This window comes from Pectinophora gossypiella, chromosome 5 (genome assembly GCF_024362695.1).
Source record: "Pectinophora gossypiella chromosome 5, ilPecGoss1.1, whole genome shotgun sequence".
NCBI classification, from domain to species: Eukaryota; Metazoa; Arthropoda; class Insecta; order Lepidoptera; family Gelechiidae; genus Pectinophora; species Pectinophora gossypiella.
In genome coordinates, this window is record NC_065408.1 from 3,586,678 (window position 1) to 3,608,897 (window position 22,220).

The window sequence follows — 22,220 nt, forward strand, 5'->3', positions numbered from 1 at the left end:
CTAATTTCATTAATAACACACATTATGCATCTTTTATCTTTGGTTTTGGGTATCAACTATGACCCTTGTTAATACACCCAGGCACAATTACATCTTCAACCCATTATTATTCTAATCAAAATAAAGAGAACCAATATAGGTAGCAACATAATTCTATACATAATCTGATTCAAATGTCAAGCAATAATTATTTTATTTTTATATAATGCTTCTGCCATGTACATTGTTATTTGAATAATTATGTACCATTTTTATTATTAAAACTGTACAACGCCATCTAGGAACGTAGCCTGGGTCCCTGGGTAGTCCCTTGTTGTAGAAAGATAGAAAAAGGCAGGTATGGTTTTCTTTCGTATGGGAAAGAAAATAGACCCGTAATGTTAGTGGAAAGCCGCAATACACTCCCAGCGAAGCTAATCCTTTCAGACCTCATATTTGCAAATCTTTTCGGCACTAAATCTCTGTGCGCGAGAGGGGTTATTTACCTACTTCATATAAACCAGACGAAAGAAGCAAGCACATTTATCTAACCAAAAACAACTGATAAAAATTCAGGATCACGCCCTTTGAATGTTAACGTTGTTTATGAAATAAGGTTCTCTTGCGATACCGTAACGTGAAGCTTTTTCAAACTGTTCCTTTTTTAGACTTCTACTCCTGGAATCGGTGTGAATAAAACACAACGCGTTCAGCTGTTTCTCGTCCAGGGCGTGTCGTAAAAACCGACAGACTGTCATAATGAACCATTACGGGACGACATGTGCATACGTTTCAAACTACCTATAATGTGTGCGTAGATTGTATCGAAAGTTGCTAGTTCTTTGTTTGGTTACTTGTAACTCTGTCGAGCTAGCTTGTGTGTCTGTCTGTTTTCCGTTAGATATGAAGGACGTGTGTTTATGTATCGTTATACAATATTGCATGATAGTAAGGATCGACCAGTTCAGTACTATAAGTGATTATATTTCAATAAGATATTTTTTTTATGGCAATGGGTCGCTTAGGAGTACGACCATTCTGCCAGTGTCGAAGTGATCAGAAAACAAACTGAAAAAAATTGACAGGTTGATTAATTTTAAACTGTAGGTAGAGAGCTAAACCTCGAGTTAACCTGCAACCAGACAAAACAAGACGTCACAAAACGTTTATCACAATTTAATATTGTATAAGATAACATTTTACAATAGTCTCAATGCGCGGAAAGAATTAGACCTGTCAAAGTACGTTAGCTAGTGCTGTGACGTTCAGCATAGTGATGTATTAGCCGATATAAGGTCGATCGATTCTTTTGTATCTAACGTAGTCATTACATGAGCCATATTCTGGCGTTTGGCGGCTCAATAACCCTGATACCAGGGTTGATGGGGTTGGTAATCGACCTAATAACCCTCAAGATAAACAATTGCGGAATAGTGAATCCGTTTGTCCCGTTTTTCTCGACCGCGTGTCCGTTTAATCTGTTGAATAGTAAATATACAAATGCCCCTGAGTTTAATTACGGGTTGACAAGTCGTGTTTATAATGCTGTTATTAATTCGAATGACTGTCGGGACCAATTAAGTTAAGTACCTTCTGCTTCTCAGATGTAGTTTTTTTTTAATGTCTTTTTTGCACTTTATTATATCATAATACGTATATTTTTACATTTACGTCTTTTTTCACCTGTCAACGGCCTCTGTGGTTCAGTGTTTGAGCGTTGGGGTCTGGAGGTCTCGAATTCAAATCTCCACTTTGAGATCACTAGTTTGGTTAGGATATTGCAGGCTGAGCACTCGATTGTCCATAAGCAAGACGATTCGTGCCGCAGAGGGCACGTTAACCATTGGTCCCGGATACTATTTACTTAAGTATGTAGTAGGTATCATTACATGTGGTCGGTTGTTAACCACACAACCCAGACGAGAGAAGAAGAATTTTACTTGTACATTTATCACAGTTAAAATGTAAGTTGTAGTCGAGTTAAATGTGTCGATATATACAACATTCAAAAGATTTATGCACATCAAGAACAATAGACTACTTGACGACCTACTCAAATGAGATACTTTTTACGAAACGTCAAAACGAAAGTTCTCTTTGGAGTTTGCATGGAAATACTGTCCTGTGCCGTCGTTAATGAAAGAGGTCAAATGTCGTACCTAATTCATAAATAAAATTCGTAAATAAGTCGAAAAGTAAAATGAGATTGATTTTTGATCGTGTTAGTCTGGCGTCTATTTCTAGATTAGCATTTTATGATTTATCTTGGACCTAGTCAAATACCCTATTGAAGTACAGTAGACAAAAAAATGCGAGTTGGATAAAAGAAATACTGTTATTGTTCAACAAAAACAGTTCACTGGTATCATTATACTATGCTAATAACTATAGCAAGCAACATCAAGCTCACGCGAAGACACGAGGCAGTGAAAGTAATGTCTCTCTTCCTAGGAAGAGATGTCGCATGAAAAACCACTTAGATCTTAGTGCAAAGGTTAACTTGCTGAGATAGTGTAATAATGTTACTTAATACTTTGTCGGTCGATTACGTTTTATTAAAGTTCGTTGTAATGTCCTCATGGTGTAATCTAAAGTAGTAAAGTTTAATTTTGTTTCAACTTTCACTGCTCGACTGAGAATTTAAAATAATAATATAGAATGCGTTTAGCTGTTTATAAAAGAAGAAAAATAAAACTATCTCACAAATAATATAAAATCTTTAATCTAAACAATGCAAAGCGTGCACCTATTTTCTTAATCGTTTTAATACAAACGAATGCTATTTTTCCATGTTCAAAAATTATTCGATTTATCGCGTAACATAATTTGAATTCAGAACTGTAAGTACTTCGTTCTGAATTCAAATTTTGTTATTCTTGTTTTTATAAACGTTATTTATACGAATATTCTCTTTGATTATGATTCCGCGTGAACAACACACAACTGAAGTATTAGTATTATGGCATATACTAATAAAAGTACATAGTTCTCAGTAGATTGAATGAATGGGTGAGTGGAGGCCTGTGCCCAAACAGTTGGACGTATTATTAACATATGCTCATAACTATACCTATTCCTAGTACATCTATCGCAAGAACTGAGTACTTACCTACGCTTCACTTGGAACTTTCTGTTAGACCAACGTTGGTGAGCCGTATCCCCGTCTATATTACTTTAAAAAAATATATTTTTCTTCCTCAGTTTATGTCCGCAAGAGGGCGCCACGTTGAATGACGTCGCATAGCCTAGGCGTAATAACTGGACAATCAACGTTTCTAGTGACACCGTATTTGTTAAATTCTGACAAGTTGTTTAGAATTTAGGTTGGAAAAGTTGTACAATCAAACAGCAAAAGTACAGTCACTGAGCCCAGCGATTTATTTGTAAACAGTGGTGAAATTATGAACCATTAGTTGTAATAATTATAAAATTTTATGTTTTTCTAGGTGTTTTTGTTCTGTTACAAAAACGACATGTAACCAGGAGGTCTTAACTGCAACCAGTTAAATTATACTTTGCAAGAAACTGATTGGATTTTTGCACTTTATCGTACATGTACGTACACATAAATACTTATATATAGCGGGCAAACACAAAACCCTCCATTCTGCGTCGCCGCAGGCAGGTGAACAAAATAATTGAATATTATAAAAGTTTGAATTTTCATACAAAAATGAAACTTAAACAATACGTCTCTAGCACGTAATTAGTCATGCAAGAAAAATATATATGACTATAATTTGTTCTGAAGATCAAAAGGTTATTTTTAAACGTCATAAACACCAGCAGGTACAAAATGTCAAGAATAATGACAATTAAGTGTTTTATAGTGAGATTTCATGGAAAATGAAGAATTAAAACCTTGATCATCTGCAGGTGAATACCACGGAACCACAGAAATTAAACGGAATTTCAATTGTTTGTGTAAAATCTTCAGTTACGAAAAGGTCTTTGTAATTTTTTGTACCGTCGACCCCAAGTGCCAGACGTCATAACATGGGTAATTATTCGTGCCGCTTACAATATCTATAATTAATTTTAAATAAAATGTTTTATTTTCTGACATAGAGACTTGTTAGTATTCGCTTTTTCTTGACAAAACGACTTGACGTAAGTTGTATAATGTTATTATTGACTAAGTAATGGCCTCCGTGGTCCAGTGATTCATGTTACGATCCGGTTCGAATCCCGGTGGGCACAAATCACAAAAATCACTTTGCGATGCCTAGTTTCGTCAGAACATTACAGGCTGATCACTTGATTGTTCACAAGTACTCAATTCATTTTGCGATGGACGTATCGCTGACTACCCCAATTGGGATATACATAACATACATAAACTGCCTATATACGTCCCACTGCTGGGCACAGGCCTCCCATCAATCAACCGGAGGGGGTATGGAGCATACTCCACCACGCTGCTCCACTGCGGGTTGGTGGAGGTGTTTTTACGGCTAATAGCCGGGACCAACGGCTTAACGTGCCCTCCGAAGCACGGAATCATCTTACTTTTTCGGACAATCAGGTGATTCAAGCCTGAAAAGTCCTTACCAAACAAAGGACAGTCTCACAAAGTGATTTCGACAATGTCCCCATCGGGAATCGAACCCGGACCTCCAGATCGTGAGCCTAACGCTCTAACCACTAGACCACGGAGGCTGTTTTAGATTTGTGTTTAGTGTTTTAGGTTTTAGAATTGGGATATAGTCGTGACCTTATGTTATCTTATAACTATACATCATACATAAACACCCTATATGCGTCCCACTGCTGGGCACAAGCGTCCCCTCAATCAACCGGAGGGGGTATGGAGCATACTCCACCACGCTGCGGGTTGGAACTTATAATTATATTTATTATGATCATATTGAATAGAATATAAATTGTTTATTATAAAAGGACGCCACACACAAAGTAAAAAAATAACATCACTTAAATTTTTCACAAAACAATTACAAAAAGCATAGAAGGATGTTCATTAGAATGATCATAAGGTGGAGGTGGGCGTCTTGAATCGCTTCAATGTCCTACTTATAATGAGAAAAATGATGAGTGGAGTCGCTTTAGGAGCATTGTTTTCGTTTCCGATAAGCATGTCGGAAACAAACCAATATGGGACAGTTCAGTCAAGTAGCATTGTTAGGTTCTGCCCCGTATTACACAATTCGTTGCAAAATGAAATCAGGATATAAAGTGAGCAAATAGAGGATATTTATGTCTCTCTCTAAGATATGATCATTAATTTAAGAGCCACGCTCTTGTCGGTGTAGCACTCTCCACTACTACTTTTTTTAGGGAAAAATAGGGCAGTGGAAGATAGGGTAAGGTAGATAGGGGAGTAGGGATGATGGAAATGAGGGTAAAAAAGTTAAAAAGATGTTCTATTGTATGAAGTCCAAAAATCAATAAACAATAGTTTCTTAATTAACAGGGTTGGGAATAGAACCCGGGGTTGACGAGCTTGGTGGTCAAGGTGTCTAACCATTACACCTTTTTTTGACGGGACTTAGTGTAGATTTGCCGCAGATGGCATTAACTACTTGGCCGGACAAATGGGGAGCGCTGATGGCTCTCACCCGGTACAAAATTTAAGATAACAGGGAGGTTGCCCAGTTGGGCGCGAACCTCGGCTCAGGGCGTCTGACAAGAGTACATTTTAAAGAATTAATCGACCCTAGTGGGACGATAGCGATAAGCGCTGAATGAGGGAAAACGTCGACAACGGCGGCGTGGTCGGTATCGGTGTCCTGAAGTGTTTGTAGTCGTGAGCTGATTGGCCGCCTCTATGGATAGAGTAACCATTTACACCACGAAGCTTCAAAATGCATCTTATCCGAAGGTATTGGAGAAAAATCTTTAGAACATGGTGTCCCTGATTAAGCATATAGGTTGAATACTAATCCGGGTATTACTAGCCAGGAATCAATGAAAGCGATCCATTGTACTCCTGGCTTATTTCGTCGTTCTCAGAGACCGATATTGAGGTTTATATCAAAAGCTAGGTTTCTTGCTGGCTGTTTTATTTATTTCAATTGCTATGTATGACAGTGGCATGATCTATATTCACTTACTATTTTTTCAATTGACTAACGTGTATACTAATTTTCTCTTCTATATTATAACTATTGTATCACAAAAATCACTTTGTGATACCTAGTTAAATTAGGAAATAATAGGCTGATCACCTGATTGTCCGAAAGTAAGATGATCCGTGCATCGGAAGGCACGTTAAGCCGTTGGTCCCGGTTACTACTTACTGATGTAAGTAAGTAGTCGTTAGATGAGCCGCGTCGGGGGCCTTTGGTGGCTCAATAATAACCCTGACACCAGGGTTGATGAGGTTGGTAATTCACCTCACAACCCACACGATAGAAGACTATTGTATTTGTGATGTGGTGATTTATTATTTCTCTGCAACCTAAACGCTAAACCCCCTGCGCTGCTCGACCCTAACTGAGAAGTTTCGCTTGTATTTTTTTCTTTAAAGTCTCTCGTTTTAAAACTTTCCGCAACTGTTTCTGTCAGCTGCTCAAAAGCTAAAAGTTTCTTAATCTTTGTCTTTCAATGACGCAATTCACAAAAAAAGCTAGAACCGATTTTATTTATTTTATTTCTCTTAGCTATTCTTCAATTGATTCCGAAATTGTCACTCTGACGTGGCTAAAGAAGCAACGCATGTACGGTTACGAGCATTAATATGTTGTATACACTTTGGTACCATGTCACATTAACTTTTTTGACAAATTGAACTGTAAGTCGCACTAAGTGTCAAATATGTTAGTGCGACAGAGTCCTAAAGTGGGTACATTATATTGCTCATGACTGTAACTCTTTACCCATTACATACATTAAGATTACGCCAATTTCCCATTGGGGTGGGCAGAGACCACCAAATTTCACTCACTACTATCCTCATCCTGACACACTGCTTTGCTTTTTCACTCTCGTCAAATTTTCAAAACCATTTCTAAGGGTTCCAAGCTTCAAAAAGAAAAAGTAAGCCTTATAGGATCACTTTGTTTGTCCGTCTGTGTGTCTGTTAAGACCCTTTTTCTCGGGAACGCATGGAGGTATCAAGTTGAAATTAACATGGAGACAATAGTTTTTCATCGGCAAAGTCCATGCTTCGGAACTCTTGGTGCGCGAGTCCACGACTGCACACGCACTCGACTGTTCCGCCTTAAGTTGTCTCGGCCAATAACTCCAAATTCCAAATTGTATAAACAGCACGTCTCCTTTCCGAATCCATATTTTTGATATTCTGCAAACTGCGAGGAGTGCACTTGCCTTCAACTTTCGGAGAATCGCATTTAACTGCGTTTTAAATATAAAATTGCGTTAGAGTATTTATTATATTAGCTTTAGTTTTACTTTTAGGTATTTTTTTTGTTCCACCATCCCGCATCCAAGTTATTTGTAAATGTTTGTTTCCTTTTGGTGGTTGCCTGGAAGAAATTGCTCTAGAGCAATAACGCCGCCCAAATTGTACTGTATTCATGTGTTATGTCTGATTGTTGAAATTTTGTTCTGTGCAATAAAGTATATTTGATTTGATTTAATTTTAACAGTAAAATAAAATCAGTACGCCCGTAACGTAACCAAACCCAGTTCAAAAGCCGTACAGGCGTTTGATAATCAAATAAAGCAGAACAAAGGGATACGGTTGACCTTATGTATTGAACCAGTAGCGGGTTTTCACACGGTAAACATTTGCACAGTGTGTTTACTGATACAACTGAACGCTGAATAATTCTGTTAGTGGACTTGAATCACCTCGGAATTTAAAATATAAAACTTATTTACCCGACTGCGACGAAGCAAAAGGACCGTTATGTATGTGAGTCATACCTTTGTATAATTAACAATACGCAGTCCCCAACCCTATCTATCCAAAACGATATCTGGGTATATACAGGGTGTTATTGACAACGTAACGAATACTAAGAGGGATGATTGAAAAGTATAGGATTGAAAATAAATTAAAAAAAAAAAAACAAAAACAAAAAGGGACATGAATTTTGCGACGGAAAATTCCACTTGATTACAACTCAGAATCATGGTCTGAATCATCCCCCTCAGTATTCCATACGATGTCACTAACACCCTGTACAATTAAATTCGAATTTCAATTTCAAATTAATCAAGTTTTACATATTACTAGATTTAAAACTATGGAATTAATTTATTAAACTGTAAAATCTTCAGTCTTAATCTGTATTAAGACTACAAAAAAATAATACAAACAACACACAATTTTACAAAATAAAAACAATAATATTACAGAATATTAACGGTTTTTATTTTGTAAGTGGTTCAGTTCAATAATTACATTCGAAAGAATTTGAATTACTGAAACCGTCTTCTCGTACCCTGGATTTAAAGTCCAAAGGTACACTACCTAATTTACACCAGCGACTGCCCTTGGCTTGGCTGGCTGACCTTGCAATTCGCGTAGGGAAAACCAACCCAGTACAGGTTAGGTGACAAAAAAGAAAAGCATTTTTCGGGAATGTCGGTATCTTCACGATGGTTTCCAGCGCGGCTCGGCAACCGCGGCGAGATTTACATCGAGGGCTTTGACCAATAGCCGTTCGACGTCTACCTACGTAGATAGTATTCATTGCGGTTATTGGTCGGAGCCATATATATACTTCGCGCCACGCGACGCGTTTATCATGCAGACTCTGCTGAAGTGAACACTTACCCAAGTATATTGGGGTGTTTGAGCTTGTTCATAAGTTGGACCTCGCGGAGCATGTTGGGTCGGTTGGCTCGCTGCTGGTTCATCTTCAGCACCATCACGTTGCCTGAAGTCTTGTGGGTCACCTGGAAATAAAGAAACATCAATTTAGTATGATAAATCATTAAAAATCCCTGAGCGCTGTCAATTGTACTTTTTAGTGGCTTTCTTTTTGTAGTATTTGTTTTATGTACAATAAAGTGTTACACGAAGTGTGTGTGTGTGTGTGTGTGAGTGTTGTGTGTTGTGTTAATGTTAAGTGTTACAAGTGTGGCACGTTAAGCTGTTGGTCCCGGTTACTGATGTAAGTAAGTAGTCGTTACATAAGCTATGTCAGGGGCCTTTGGCGGCTCAATAATAACCCTGACACCAGGGTTGATGAGGTGGGTAATTCACTACACAACCCACACGATAAGAAGAGAGAGGTGTTTTATATTGTTATCAATGCTCCGGCGTTTATAACGTAAACTATCTTTGTAATATCACAAAAGTAGCAACTAAAATGTCATAAAATGTGCCACAAATATATTCCCAAAAGCCAGACGGGACCGAGGTTGAGAGACAATAAAGCTTAGTCTTTACCTTTGAGTCAACCAAGGACTAAGGCAAGGACACAGACAGGCTCCTTCAAACGATCTAATTCCCGAGTCACTGTCAAAGATCTAAAAATACCTATACTATTTTCGAAATAAATTTTCTTCGTCTTCCAAAATTGAGATTTTGTATAAGAATCACTTGAAAAGTACATAGAAGTTTTTCAATAAACAGTCTGTAGATATAGTTTGGCTATTAAGGTGTCAACATGTCAAGTAAAATAACTTTAAACATGACTTCTTTTATTTCTTTTAATTTATTTTTTTTTGGAAGAAAGAGGAGCCGTTGGTGGTCCCGGGTTTCTTGGCCTAACATCTCCACCATAGATTGTATATAGATTTGCCGCAAATTTCATTAACTACTTGGCCGGACAAATGGGGAGCGCTGTGGGCTCTCACCCGGTACAAAGTTTAAGACAACACATCCGAGGGTGCACATTAATGTGTCCAACTACCCTTTCAAACGAGATCCTATAATAACATTTTATACTCATTTCTTATGTATACCTAATTAAATACGATGTGGTAATAATTATTCAACAGTGGGCGTATTTTAATCCCGTTTTGAAATTTCGTGACATTCTGCTTAAAATTCTACTAAAATTAATACGTTTCATAACAAATGTTTGTAGAATGACCGTGGGTTTTGATTAACAATGGCAAGTTCTATAAATATAACATTTAATATTAGATTTTCTTTCAAAAGGGAAAATAAATAGAATTATCGATATAATCCGACCCCCGCCTACATCTACTTTTCTCGGAATTTCTGTTGGAAAGAAATATTAGTACGTTATAAATAAAGCTTTGTAACTCAGTTATAATTCAGTTGAAAATGGTGGAAATGTTTTATATTTAGTCAAAGTTCATATTTCGAATGCGTCTTGGTTAGGTAACGCTTATTTCCTATTGGGTATAATTCTGCATCTGCACAGCGTGTGGTAGACCTTGCCCCTCTCGTATTGGTTTATATCGTCGTTCCCAATTTAAAAGCTCTTATGTGTCGCCCTCACCAAATATCTTTTTTGTCAGGATCGAATAGTATTTAGTTCCTATACCATTTAGTACACACTCTTATGTACGTAAATATCAATTATCTTTTAATATTTTTAACACACAGTCATACAAAAACATTTCAGGCGGAAGTTTATTTTTTAATTTTTGTAAAATGACCTGATTGCACCTAATAGATTTTAAATTGGCAACGACGATATAACAATAGAAAAAAGTGCCTCCTAGACATTGCATGAATCATCTGGAAAATATGTACAAGGCCTACGCAGACTCCATTCCTCCTGACTCCGACTTTCCGAAGTGTATCCGTACTAATTACCGACCATCTCGAGTTCTTGGGTCTGGACCTAACTGCCAAACTGAACTTCGGCTATCCATAGCAAAACCTGCAGCCAAAAAATTTGGCATCCTTTCGAAGGTCAGACGATACTTCACCTCAGAGCAGTTGCTCGATCTATACACAGCACAGGTTCTTCTTGTATGGAGTACTGCTGTCATCTTTAGCAAGGCTCTGCCAGCTCTCAGTTGGCCGCCCTGGACTCGGTGGAGCGACGAGCAATAAAGCTCGTTGACTGTTAGTGGAGACTTGACTCCACAGTCTAGATCACAGACGAAGGGAAGCACGGTGAGTGTGCGCAGGAACTACACGAGTTAATTCCACCCACTCCATTCCATCTACGGACAACTAGGCGTCGGCGGGCATTTCATCCCTATGTTATGGATATACAACCAATCCGCACTAAATGTTTCGCCTCTTCCTTTTTGGTGCGAACAGCGAAGGATTGGAACTGCCAGAAGTCGTCTGTTTTTCCAACTCGTTATAGTTTGTCGTTGTAGTCTCGTTAACCGCTGCCCTATTTTTCCCTAAAAAAGTAGCATGGAAAATGCTGCACCGACAAGAGCGTGGCTCTTAAATTGATGATGATGATAGTCTGGGAGGCTTCAAGGCTAGAGTGAATAGGCTTTTGCTAGGTAAGCGTGATTCACTCTAGACCACATCGTCACTTACCATCAGGTGAGATTCTGGTGGATCAGGTCAAAAAATATTTATAAGAACGGGAAAAACTTGCATGAATATATCCTAATATACCCAATTTTTATCTAAAATTTCAAAATAGATGTAATAAAAAAAATGCAATTGAACCACATATTGGTTCAGTGGATTTAGTTTTACCAAGTGGTTGCACCACGGGTCCCGCAGGATTTTATTGGTGGAGTCTTCTTCTTCTACCGTGTGGATTGTGAGGTGAATTACCAACCCCATCAACTCTGGTGTCAGGGTTATTACTGAACCGCCATAGGCCCCTGACATGACTCATGTAACGACTACGTACTTACATCAGTAAGTAATAACCGGGACCAACGGCTTAGGGTGAATCTCAAAATATCAAGTTTGGTAACGAAATTTCATATTATTTTTTCGTGAAAAATTTAGTTCCGACATGAGAAAGATCCAAAAGGATCCTCAGTTCCGACATGAAAAAGGAATTTTTCAATTCCCAATTTCCCCAATTTCCCCAATTTTTCACGAAAAAATTATATGACAGTCGCCACCAAACTTGACACATTTTGATATTCACCCCTTAACGATTGGTGGAGTGGAGTCTATAGATCTAGTCCACACACACACATATTACGATTCTGACACGCCATTTTAGTTTTTCCGCTGTGCCAGTTAAAGCCTTGTTTATCCTTAATTTAATTAATGGCCAATTTGAAGAGTACAAGAGCTAAAGAGTACATTCCTCAGTGCTCTCTAACCTTTTGTCTTATTCCAAAAGGAGCGTGGCATGAAGATGCGAATCTTGGGATAAACGCAGGTAGGCTATTTGAAAAGAGAGCGTAATAAAATAAAGGCAGAACAGTTAATTCGAGTAACTGACTAGAAATCTAGAAAACGATCTACGCTAACACGTCTCGGCCTAGATATCTGGGACTAAAGAACATACACTAGTAATATGCAGGTATTTACAATTGTTGGTTTACTATTTGTATACAGTGAAAACACAGATTAACCGCTATGTCGTCACCTTATAGACAAAACCTCGTTAGCGCCTTTTTGAAAAATATGTGTAAAAAATTGTGGTCGTAGTTTTTACACAGATTGAAAGAAATCGATGATTTGTTGCGGAAAATCACATCAGAATGCTAAGTTTGAGTCACAAGCGCATAATTAGTCCGTTGAAGAAAATGAATGGTAAAATTCGTGTAACAAACAAAAAATAGAGCTGTTGGGTTTCGCTGATTATGTAAATACATTTAGAAAAATAATCCTTTATTGTCGCTTGCACTTGGCAGAGAAAATGTTGTTGATCTGAAGGGGACGCACAAGCCCATTTCTCTAAGGACAACCCATTTGTCAAGATCAAGTTTGGGACTATACATTTATTACTTTCAATTTGAATGGATGGGCACATTTTAAAGTCTAGGCAGAAGTAGAAGGACTTTACGACAGGCAACCAAATCACTTAAAGGTCCGAAAGTAAGTTGATCCCTGCTTCAGAGGGCAGGTTAAGTAGTCGTTAATGAGTCAAGGGCCTTTGGTGGCTCAATGGGCCTGCAGATGAGGCAGGTCATTGAACTCACAACCCACACGAGAAAAGAAGAAGAACTATCTAATCTACCCATTCTAGCAATGCTTATTAATATTTGAGAGAAGGAAGTTATTGTTTGTACCTGTTAGCTCCACACACGTGAAAGTCTAGAAAAATCCAGCTAAGAATAGACTGAATGACTGAAACAAACAACTAGGCTGAAGGTTTTCTATTTCAAGCACTAATATAAATATAGATACATGCAGAAAAAAAAAAACAAAAACTGTTCTATATTGGCGTGCAATGGTCAGATAGATTTTAGTTGAAAGAAGTATTTGAAAATAGAAATACAGTTTTACAAAAGCTTCAATGTGGGGTTCCAGTTAGATCTGTCAAGGTTCAAAAACCGGTGCGCGGTGCTGGCCTGTGACATTCATTAGTATAGTGATGTACGGTCACGAGCATTAATATGTATGTTGGTACCATGTCACATTAACTTTTTTGAAAAGTTGAACTGTAAGTCTCACTAAATGTCAAATATGTTAGAGCGACAGAGTCCTAAAATTACATTATATTGCTCATGACTGTATCAGTCGAGATTCAGCCGATCGACTCTGTTCTATCTAACAGTAGGTAAATGAACTAGCAGGCCGTCAATTGAGCCACTACTGCTTTCAGATCGGTCTAGATTGGTTTCTAGATTTCTAATACAATTAACGGTTCCACCTTTATTTTATTGCGCTATTCCCTGTCTGCATTTATTTATGATGTTGGATTAAGATTTATATTCGATATCCTTCGTTTTAAATGCGCTCGAGTTGTTCTCCAGTATTGGGTAGGAGTTCACGCTTGTGGGCGTATGTGTGTGGGTACAATCTGTTGACAATTGCAACATAAAAATACCTTTTAAAAAAAAGGTTATAAAAAATATTAATTCTTTACTATTTTTAAATTAATTTTGTATTCATTATCTTCTCTTATTGTCGGACGTGTTTGTAACCTTTGTAATTATTTACTAACACTGAATTATATGCGAAGTGGCAAAACAATCAGCGTTTCTCTAATACAGTCTACGAGTGGTGAAATAATCAATCCACACACATTTAAACACAATCAAAAAAAGTTCGTACGCATGTAGTCCCTAATGGAGTAGGCAGCGCTATAAGTCTAAAAACATGGAGCTTCGCATTGAAACTCGGACTCTCCATACAAAAATCTCATTCTAACCTAGCGAGCGAGATAGACACTCCGCGCGTGCTCCCTCTTACGGCCATTTATGACTAAAGTAAGACCCAGAGAGGGTGAGGTCCGCGTCCGAAACGAATTGATGCCGGGCGTAGAGTTAACGTTCTATAAAAGTTCCATACGTAGTAGGTATTTTTTTATACATTGTTTTGTCATCCCGTGATCATGGCACTTGCAACAGTGTCGAAATATCGGGAATCTCATATCCCTATTTTCAACGCGGTAAGAACCCGTTATTATACGTTTTAATTATGATATTTTTTTATTCTATGCCCGAATACACACGTATTCTCTACAGTATCTGTAGGTTTTAATTTTATTCAGTCAAAAAATAAAATTGATGCAAGTCAGTCCGTAATAGAGTATACGAATAAGGAAATTAATAATTTAACATATTATAAGCTCACCACCAACCCGCATTGGAGCAGCGTGGTGGAGTATGCTCCATATCCCCTCCGGTTGATTGAGGGGAGGCCTGTGCTCAGCAGTGGGACGTATATAGGCAGTTTATAGGTATATAAGTCGGCATTTAATCTATTTCCTTGTGCCAATAATCTAGATAGGTAACGGCTGTAAGTCAATAGATACAGTAGATAATAGCCATCTGATATCATTGGAACAATATTAAGATAAGGCGGAGATAACGTTTATAATTAGGTACGGGATAGCCCTCGACTTTGTACGCTAGATCGCTTGCTATGTAATTTATATTGCATAGAGAAGCAGAACATTACATTCTTCTTATTATCGTGTGGGTTGTGAGGTGGAATACCTCATCAACCCTGCTGTTAGGGTTATTACTGAGCCGCCAAAGGCCCCTGACATGGCTCATGTAAAGACTATATACTTACATCAGTAAGTAATAACCGGGACACATCTTACTTTCGGACAATCAGGTGATCAGCCTGTAATGTCCTAACCAAAGTAGGGATCACAAAGTGATTTTTGTGATATTTCCCCAACGGGATTCGAAGCCGGGGCCTCCGGATCGTGAGCCCACTGGACCAAGGAGGCCGTTAAAACATTATATTGCGCTTATCAATATACTTAAGATATATTCAAGTCATCCTCCTGGCCTTATCGCACTCGGGAAAAAGTCCAGAAGACGAAGAAGAGAAGGTGGGGTCGGCACAACATGGTATTTCTCTTCCATTCATGTCTATTAGTCGTCATCTTAGCACTAACACCATTCACACACATATCCTTCTTTACACGAGCCATATACGTTCTTGGGTCGTCCCCTACTCCACATTCATCCCCATTACTCATAATTTTCCTCGTCTTATGCCTTTCATTCCTATTATATAGTAAAATACTTCCTTCTAATGTCCATATATATTTTTTTTGACTTCGTTCTTCCACGAGGAGAAGAAGAGATCGACCGTGGAACGAGCTTACCCAGAAAATGCCTATTCACCCGTGATTTAAAGGACCCCAGGTTATAGATACAGGAAACATCGACGCCAGCAGTCCATTCCATTCCTTGGCTGTGCTCATTATGAAAGATGAAGCGAAGCGCTTGGTGCGGATTGGTGGTATGTCAACCAAGTAAAGATGGTAACCCGCCGTACGAATGGTACAACTTAGGTTATTACTTGACATGTAATCTTTCTACTGGCCATTTCTTTGGTTTACACAATCGTTGATCTAAATACTTTATAATAAGGGCTGCCTCACACTACACAACTACATTTCCATAAACCTAAATAAGCCAGTATGGAGGTAATACCCGACCTAATAAATGGCGTTATAATGCGTTACCATTCATCCCGGGACCCCACGAATGTTCCCCTTCGCCATCAGAGGGGAAACATCGATGAATCACACGTCAAAAACATTACGAATGTTGGTGGAAAACTGATAAGGAAACATTATAGTTTTGGATTTGAATTGTGTATTTTCAATTCAGTAGAGTTGAATATTGCACGCGTTTCTCAATTGCAAACGTTTAACAAGATCTTTTCTCTTTAGGGTTATGAGATCAATGACCGACGTCATCGACAATGGTGTCAGGGTTACTATTTAAACCGCTGAAAGCTCTTGAGGTGGCTCATGTAACGACTACATACTTTAGTAAGGAGTGGAATTCTCTGCCGTCTTCTGTATCTCCGAATGCATATAACCCGGGTGCTTTCAAGGCCAGAGTGAACAGGCACCTTCTGAGCGAGCTCGCTCCATCGTAGGCGTCGTCAATGCCTTCGGGCAAGTCTGGGGCCAAAAGCAAACCCATCTCAGGTAAAAAAAAGAAAAAATATTAGCCGAAACCGACTGCTCAACGTGCCTTCTGAAATCTGCATCATCTAAAATTCGGACAATGCCCTGACCAAACTTGGGATCATGAAGTGTTCTTGTGGTAATGCCCACCGGGATTCGAACTCGGGACCGTAAGCTCAACGCTCAACCACTGAACTACGCAACTGCGCTTCTTCGTGACAAATCGAAAACTTAACATGGAATTCCAAATCTACGACTCAGTCTGTGTCAAAGTGATAATTCATTAACAATTAAATATACCTATTAAGTACTTAATTGCACATCCCTCCTCTTCTAGTATTCTACCATTTACCCAGTATCATAATGAACTATCATTATTAAAGTAACTGATTGTACTCGAGTATTCTAATAACTGCTAATAGTAATAGGTATGTTGCAGTCACATTCCACTTGTAAAGACAGATTTACAATCAATGTAATTATCGTAAACATTAATTTGTCAATCATCTTTTGAGACGGGCCGCCTGTAATAAAGTTATCGCCTCAAAATTTATGTAAATTGAAAACATTGTTATTATCTAGTTTGCATTTTAACAGCTACATTATTACCTTTGACGTTAAGATAGTGAAATGGGCTGAAGATAATGCATGGTGTCGACACTTATGACTCCCACGAACAGTCGCGGTTGGTAAACACAAAACCTGCCTAATTCCATCGTCAAACATATCTTTCATAGTGGCATTGTAACAGTATTCCACGCCCACTTGCGTACAGTTTTCGACAAAGTTTTCTTAAGCGCACTGGAATCTAGGGCGAATCTGCGGTAACCGTAATTTGAATGCTTACTTTTTGAAACGCGCAGAAAATACGTTGCGAATGTCGCGTAGAAAATGTCAGCTGTCTTTACAGATTAGCACGTCTATGCGAATAAATATTTATGCAGAAATTAACATGCTAACAGGCTTGCCTCTGAGTTTCTGAGTAACATTTGTATTCAACTGATAAACGAAAATGTTGCGTAATGCATATGTTAAAGGAAGATGCACCAATAAAGTTGCGTAAACAAATACATACGGCGCCCGCAATCGTTTGGCTGGATGCCTACAATTGCAAATTATTGGAGAAACGACTTGCGTTACTGGGTGTACGATCTGACGACCACTTGACACGACCCGGCTAATGAACCGATGATGGTGCTTCATGCCTCTTGTGGTATCACACGACGGACCGACCGACTTGCTTTCAATCTGTTCTTTTATATTTTCTTCAATACATACATCCATACGATACTTATAGATAGAAAAATTCGCATGAACAGTATGAGGGCCTGGTGTTAGTATTGAGCCGCCAAAGGCCTCTGACATGACTCATTTAACGACTACTTACTTACATCAGTAATTAGTAATCGGGACCACCGGCTCGTTACCTTCCGAAGCACGGATCATCTTACTTTCGGACAATCAAGTGATCAGCCTGTAATGCCCTAAACAAACTGGGGTCACAAAGTGATTTTTGTGATATTTCCCCACCGGGATTCGAACCCGGGACCTCCGGATCGTGAGCCTAACGCTCAACTACTGGACCATGGAGGCCGTTACCGTTACCACGCTTTCCCGACCTGACAAGAGCCTAAGTCAAGGGTTCAAGCTCCGTCCGTGTCAGAATTTTTCGATTTAATTTTCTCTTTGTGCGTTTCCTATAGTACGGATGAGTGCTAAAAAATCAAAACCCGATACATACATGTCTGTAAGTAAGGCATTTCGCAGATGGAATATTTCAGTGATTACTACATACATATACCCTTTTCTTTTCGGCGAATAAGAAAATGACGAGTATAACTTAAAATAAAATTAGGAGGTGTCTGCAGGAATCGGGGCCATTGTTCGAAAGTAAGACGATCCTTCGGAGGGCACGTTAAGCAATTGGTTCCGGCTACTATTTACCTAAGTAAATATGCAGTTGTTACACGACCCATATCAGGGGCCTTTTGCGGCTCAGTAGTACTGAGACTAGGGTCGATGGGATCGGTAAATGACCTCACAACCTACACGAGAGAAGAGGTATGTTTTGAAATGTTCTTTCCTTTGTCAATACTGACGTCATAGAGGAGTCTTGAGTTTAGTTTAACTTTTTCCCGAGATCAAAGGAAACTGTACCGTGAACAGTAAACAAGCAATTTTCCAATATGTGTAAGTACATACATACATAACATACATGTGTGTATACATATATTTTAAGTATATTGTGAGCACAAAAAACCTATTTTCGCTTTAGCAGTAACACGGGCGTATCAAATCCACTTAACATATGGTATACTATACATACGCTTCTATTCGCCTTTTGTAGAAGTCAATGACCTTTCACTTAATCAGCTGTTAGCAACGGTATAACAATTACACGTCATATCCCAAAACGCTGACTTTGACGCGCACCGTGAAAAGATTTAACGCTAAATTACTGTAAGTTCTTTACGTTTTTTAAACATAAGTATATTCAACTGGTGACGAATTAGACGGTTTTGTTTTTCACACTCATCCCAGAAAAAAGCAAAACGCTATTAATATAATAATACAATAAGTTTATTTCCAAAAAATAATTGTTACAATGAAAATTACAATGGTTGTACTTAAAATACAAGGATGTGATTCGCTGTCCCCTAAACTAGGTAAAAACCTGTATCTTAGGGGTCAGTGAGTCTGGCAAAGCGTTGGAGTAATGTACAGACCAGAGTTATGTTAATCCATATGCGCGGTGGAAAACATATTATGTGGCGTGTAATATATTGTGACGATGTATGTGTGGCAATCACATTGGTCCTGAGTTTCACCGGCTTGAAAGACACGGTTCAGACATACGGTTCTCATTTCTTCTTCTCATGCGCTGGTTCAAACTCCGGTGCTAATTTATCTTAAGTGCAGTTTTCATGTTTTTGTTTTTTTTTGTTTAAATGCTGTCCGGGTGGCAAAATACTGGGCTGCAAAAATCTGAATGCCATCGAAACGACATGAAGAACTGCAGTTTTCACTAACACAGTTGGCTCGACCTTTATACATAGACGGCGATACGGCTCACCCCCTATCACGTTGGTCTAACAGAAAGCTCGGTGAGGTGTGGGACTATCTCTGACTACCGCAATTGGGATATAGTCGTGAGCTTATGCTAAAAATAAAGCCTGAAATTAACCATATATTACAGTGCAAGCGAGCTATAATATAAGTATTATGGTATGAAAATAGTATGTACATAAATTGATAAGATTAAACTGCGCAGTGCATACGTCAACAGATATAAATCTCCACATGATAAAGATTTGCCGCAGATGGCATTAACGCCGGTACTTTTCAGTACCGTCCCTGAGCGGGACATCCCGCTCAGGATATCAGGATATCCCGAATACATATTCGGAAGCCGCAACTACCAAGGGATTTGGGTGGTGAGGAGCAGAATCGAAAAAACGTTTAATATACATCGAACAGAATAACAATTTTACCAAAATAGAAAAGTATTGTGTTATTCCATCTCAACCAGAATATAAAGAAAATTGTTGCCAAAAGCATTTCCGTATCTACAAATTATCAGTACACATGAAATTTCTCTCGTAGTATTTTAATTTCCGAGAGAAATATAAAGTAATTAATACTGACTGCTGGAGATAGAGATACAGATAACGACCTTTGCCAAATTCTTGCTAAATTCAGTTCTGCATTGTACCCACTACAAGTATCAAGATTGGATGTGCTCCAACTTAGCTATGATACTGGATTGAGCTGGTTTGTGTTGTATCTCTTGTATCTGTATCCGATAGCGTCCTAATAGATGCATAAGCCCGTTCGCAATGTATCGATTCGAAAAGCTTTGAGTTGTATTTTTATTTTTGTCGCTGAAACATTAATGTTCGATTTCGATTTTATCGTATATAATGGATTTTATCGGAAATAAGGTCTCGGGAAATGTATTTTATAATGACACTTTTTTTCCTTGTGCTTTGAACGGTTCAAGTTTTTGTGACGTCATTATTTGCAGAGCAAAATATGTTTTAAATGCACAGATAGATTAGATAAAAAAAAAATCCCTAAAACTACATTCACAAATTCCTCGATGTACAGTGTGTCTCAAGGGTACATCATATATTAAAACTATCTTACCACTAAAAAACAAACAAGCGGTGAACACGTAAGTGTTTGACAGGCAAGCAAAGTTCAATCGAATTATTTGATAATTAGGTACACAAGTTCAGCGCGTATTTATTTTTAATGTTGGCAAATAACATAATTACAGTACAGTGCAGTGATGGCCTGTGTGGTCCAGTGGTCCTCTGTGGTTCGAATCCCGGTGGGGAGATATCGCAAAAACCACTTTGTAACCCCAGTTTGGTTAGGACATTACAGGCTGATCACCTGATTGTCCGAATTTCAAGATGGTTAGTACTTACTGATATAAGTAAGTACTCGTTACATGAGTCATGTCATGGGCCTTTGGCGGCTCAATCATAACCCTGACACTAGGGTTGATGAGGCTGGTATTCCACCTCACAACCCACACGATAAGAAGACAGTGCAGTTACATTGAAATAAAATTAAATTATGCACATTGCGCTTTCCATAATCTGAAGTACAATTGTATCACTAGACATTTAATCGCTTTTGTGATTTATTAATCTGATTATTCAATGAACTGCTTTCATTGGTTTAGCGTGTACGCACTCTTATTTGAATACGCAGAAATTATTATAATTTGCTTAAACATGTTTTGTTTGTGTCACGCTATATTACAATGTAAATATATTTTTTAAGAGGTAATTTTGCATAGTATACATATTCACATGCCTGAAGTTCACATAAAAATAAAATATTAGAGAAAGCTACTATAATAAGTACTATTTTTACAATCAAGCATACATAATTATTACATAGATCTAATTGATAACAATGCTTGAACATAAAGATAGTACTCAATATAACACTATAATAGTACTAAATAAAATAATAGTACTTTATATAACACCCTGTATGTTTGTGTGTTGTGTTCTGAATGTTCACATTATTAAATGACTCTAAACCATTGAATTCAACTCTTTTGAATTCATGTGTGAATCAAAGATAACTGATATCATGAGGCGTTTCCAGAATTTGTGCCCGGTTAATAGCATATAGGCTCGCGCTCTATTTCATGAGACTTACGACGTAGATGGCGAAGAGTTGGTGTGTATACTATACATTTCTGCCTACCCCTTCTGGAATCTAGGCGTGATGTTTTGTTATGTTACTTCCTTTTTGACATATTAAGATATCGGGAATATTAAGAGCGTAGTCAGTTCTCTGAAGTCAATACTATGAACAAATCAATGGAATATTTCTCGACGTTTTCAGTAGCCTGTGGTCCAGAACGACTCCATGGTCCACTCGTTGAGCGTTGGGCTCATGATCCGGAGATCCCGGGTTAGAATTTTTGTTCACTTTATGAGCCCTAATTTGGTTAGGACATTGCAGGTTGTTCACCAGTTTGGTGCTTCGGAAGGCACGTTAAGCCGTTGGTTCCGGTTACTACTTACTGATGTACATGAGACACTGAGGGGACTTTGGCAGCTCAATAATAACCCTGACACCAGGGTTCATGAGGTTGGCAAACCACCTCAAAACCCACACGATAGAACAGACTGTGCAATGATTACCTGAACAAGGAAGTGACGGAATGGAGACAGCTTCAAACTAGAGTACTTGTATCATTGTTACATAATTCAACAGTTTTGATTCCCATTCCCAAGGACCCCAGTTGTAAGCGTGCTTGAACCAGCCACGGCATTGGTGAAAATTTCCATAATTGAGTCTGGCAAGACTCGTCCTACATAATAAGGGTTCGCATTGACCCTAAACCACAGGGCATCTAAATGTGGACTCCAA

The 22,220-nt window shown here is 38.4% G+C and overlaps 1 protein-coding gene across 1 annotated transcript in view; it reads right to left on the minus strand.

The window, feature by feature from the left end:
- The window catches only part of LOC126366581 (uncharacterized), a 121,716-nt gene that overhangs the window by 19,617 nt on the left and 79,879 nt on the right, over nucleotides 1–22,220 (minus strand). Inside the window, exon 2 of the mRNA XM_050009730.1 lies at nucleotides 8,684–8,805. Coding sequence (XP_049865687.1) covers nucleotides 8,684–8,805 — 122 coding nt within the window. The remainder of the gene's footprint in view (nucleotides 1–8,683; nucleotides 8,806–22,220) is intronic.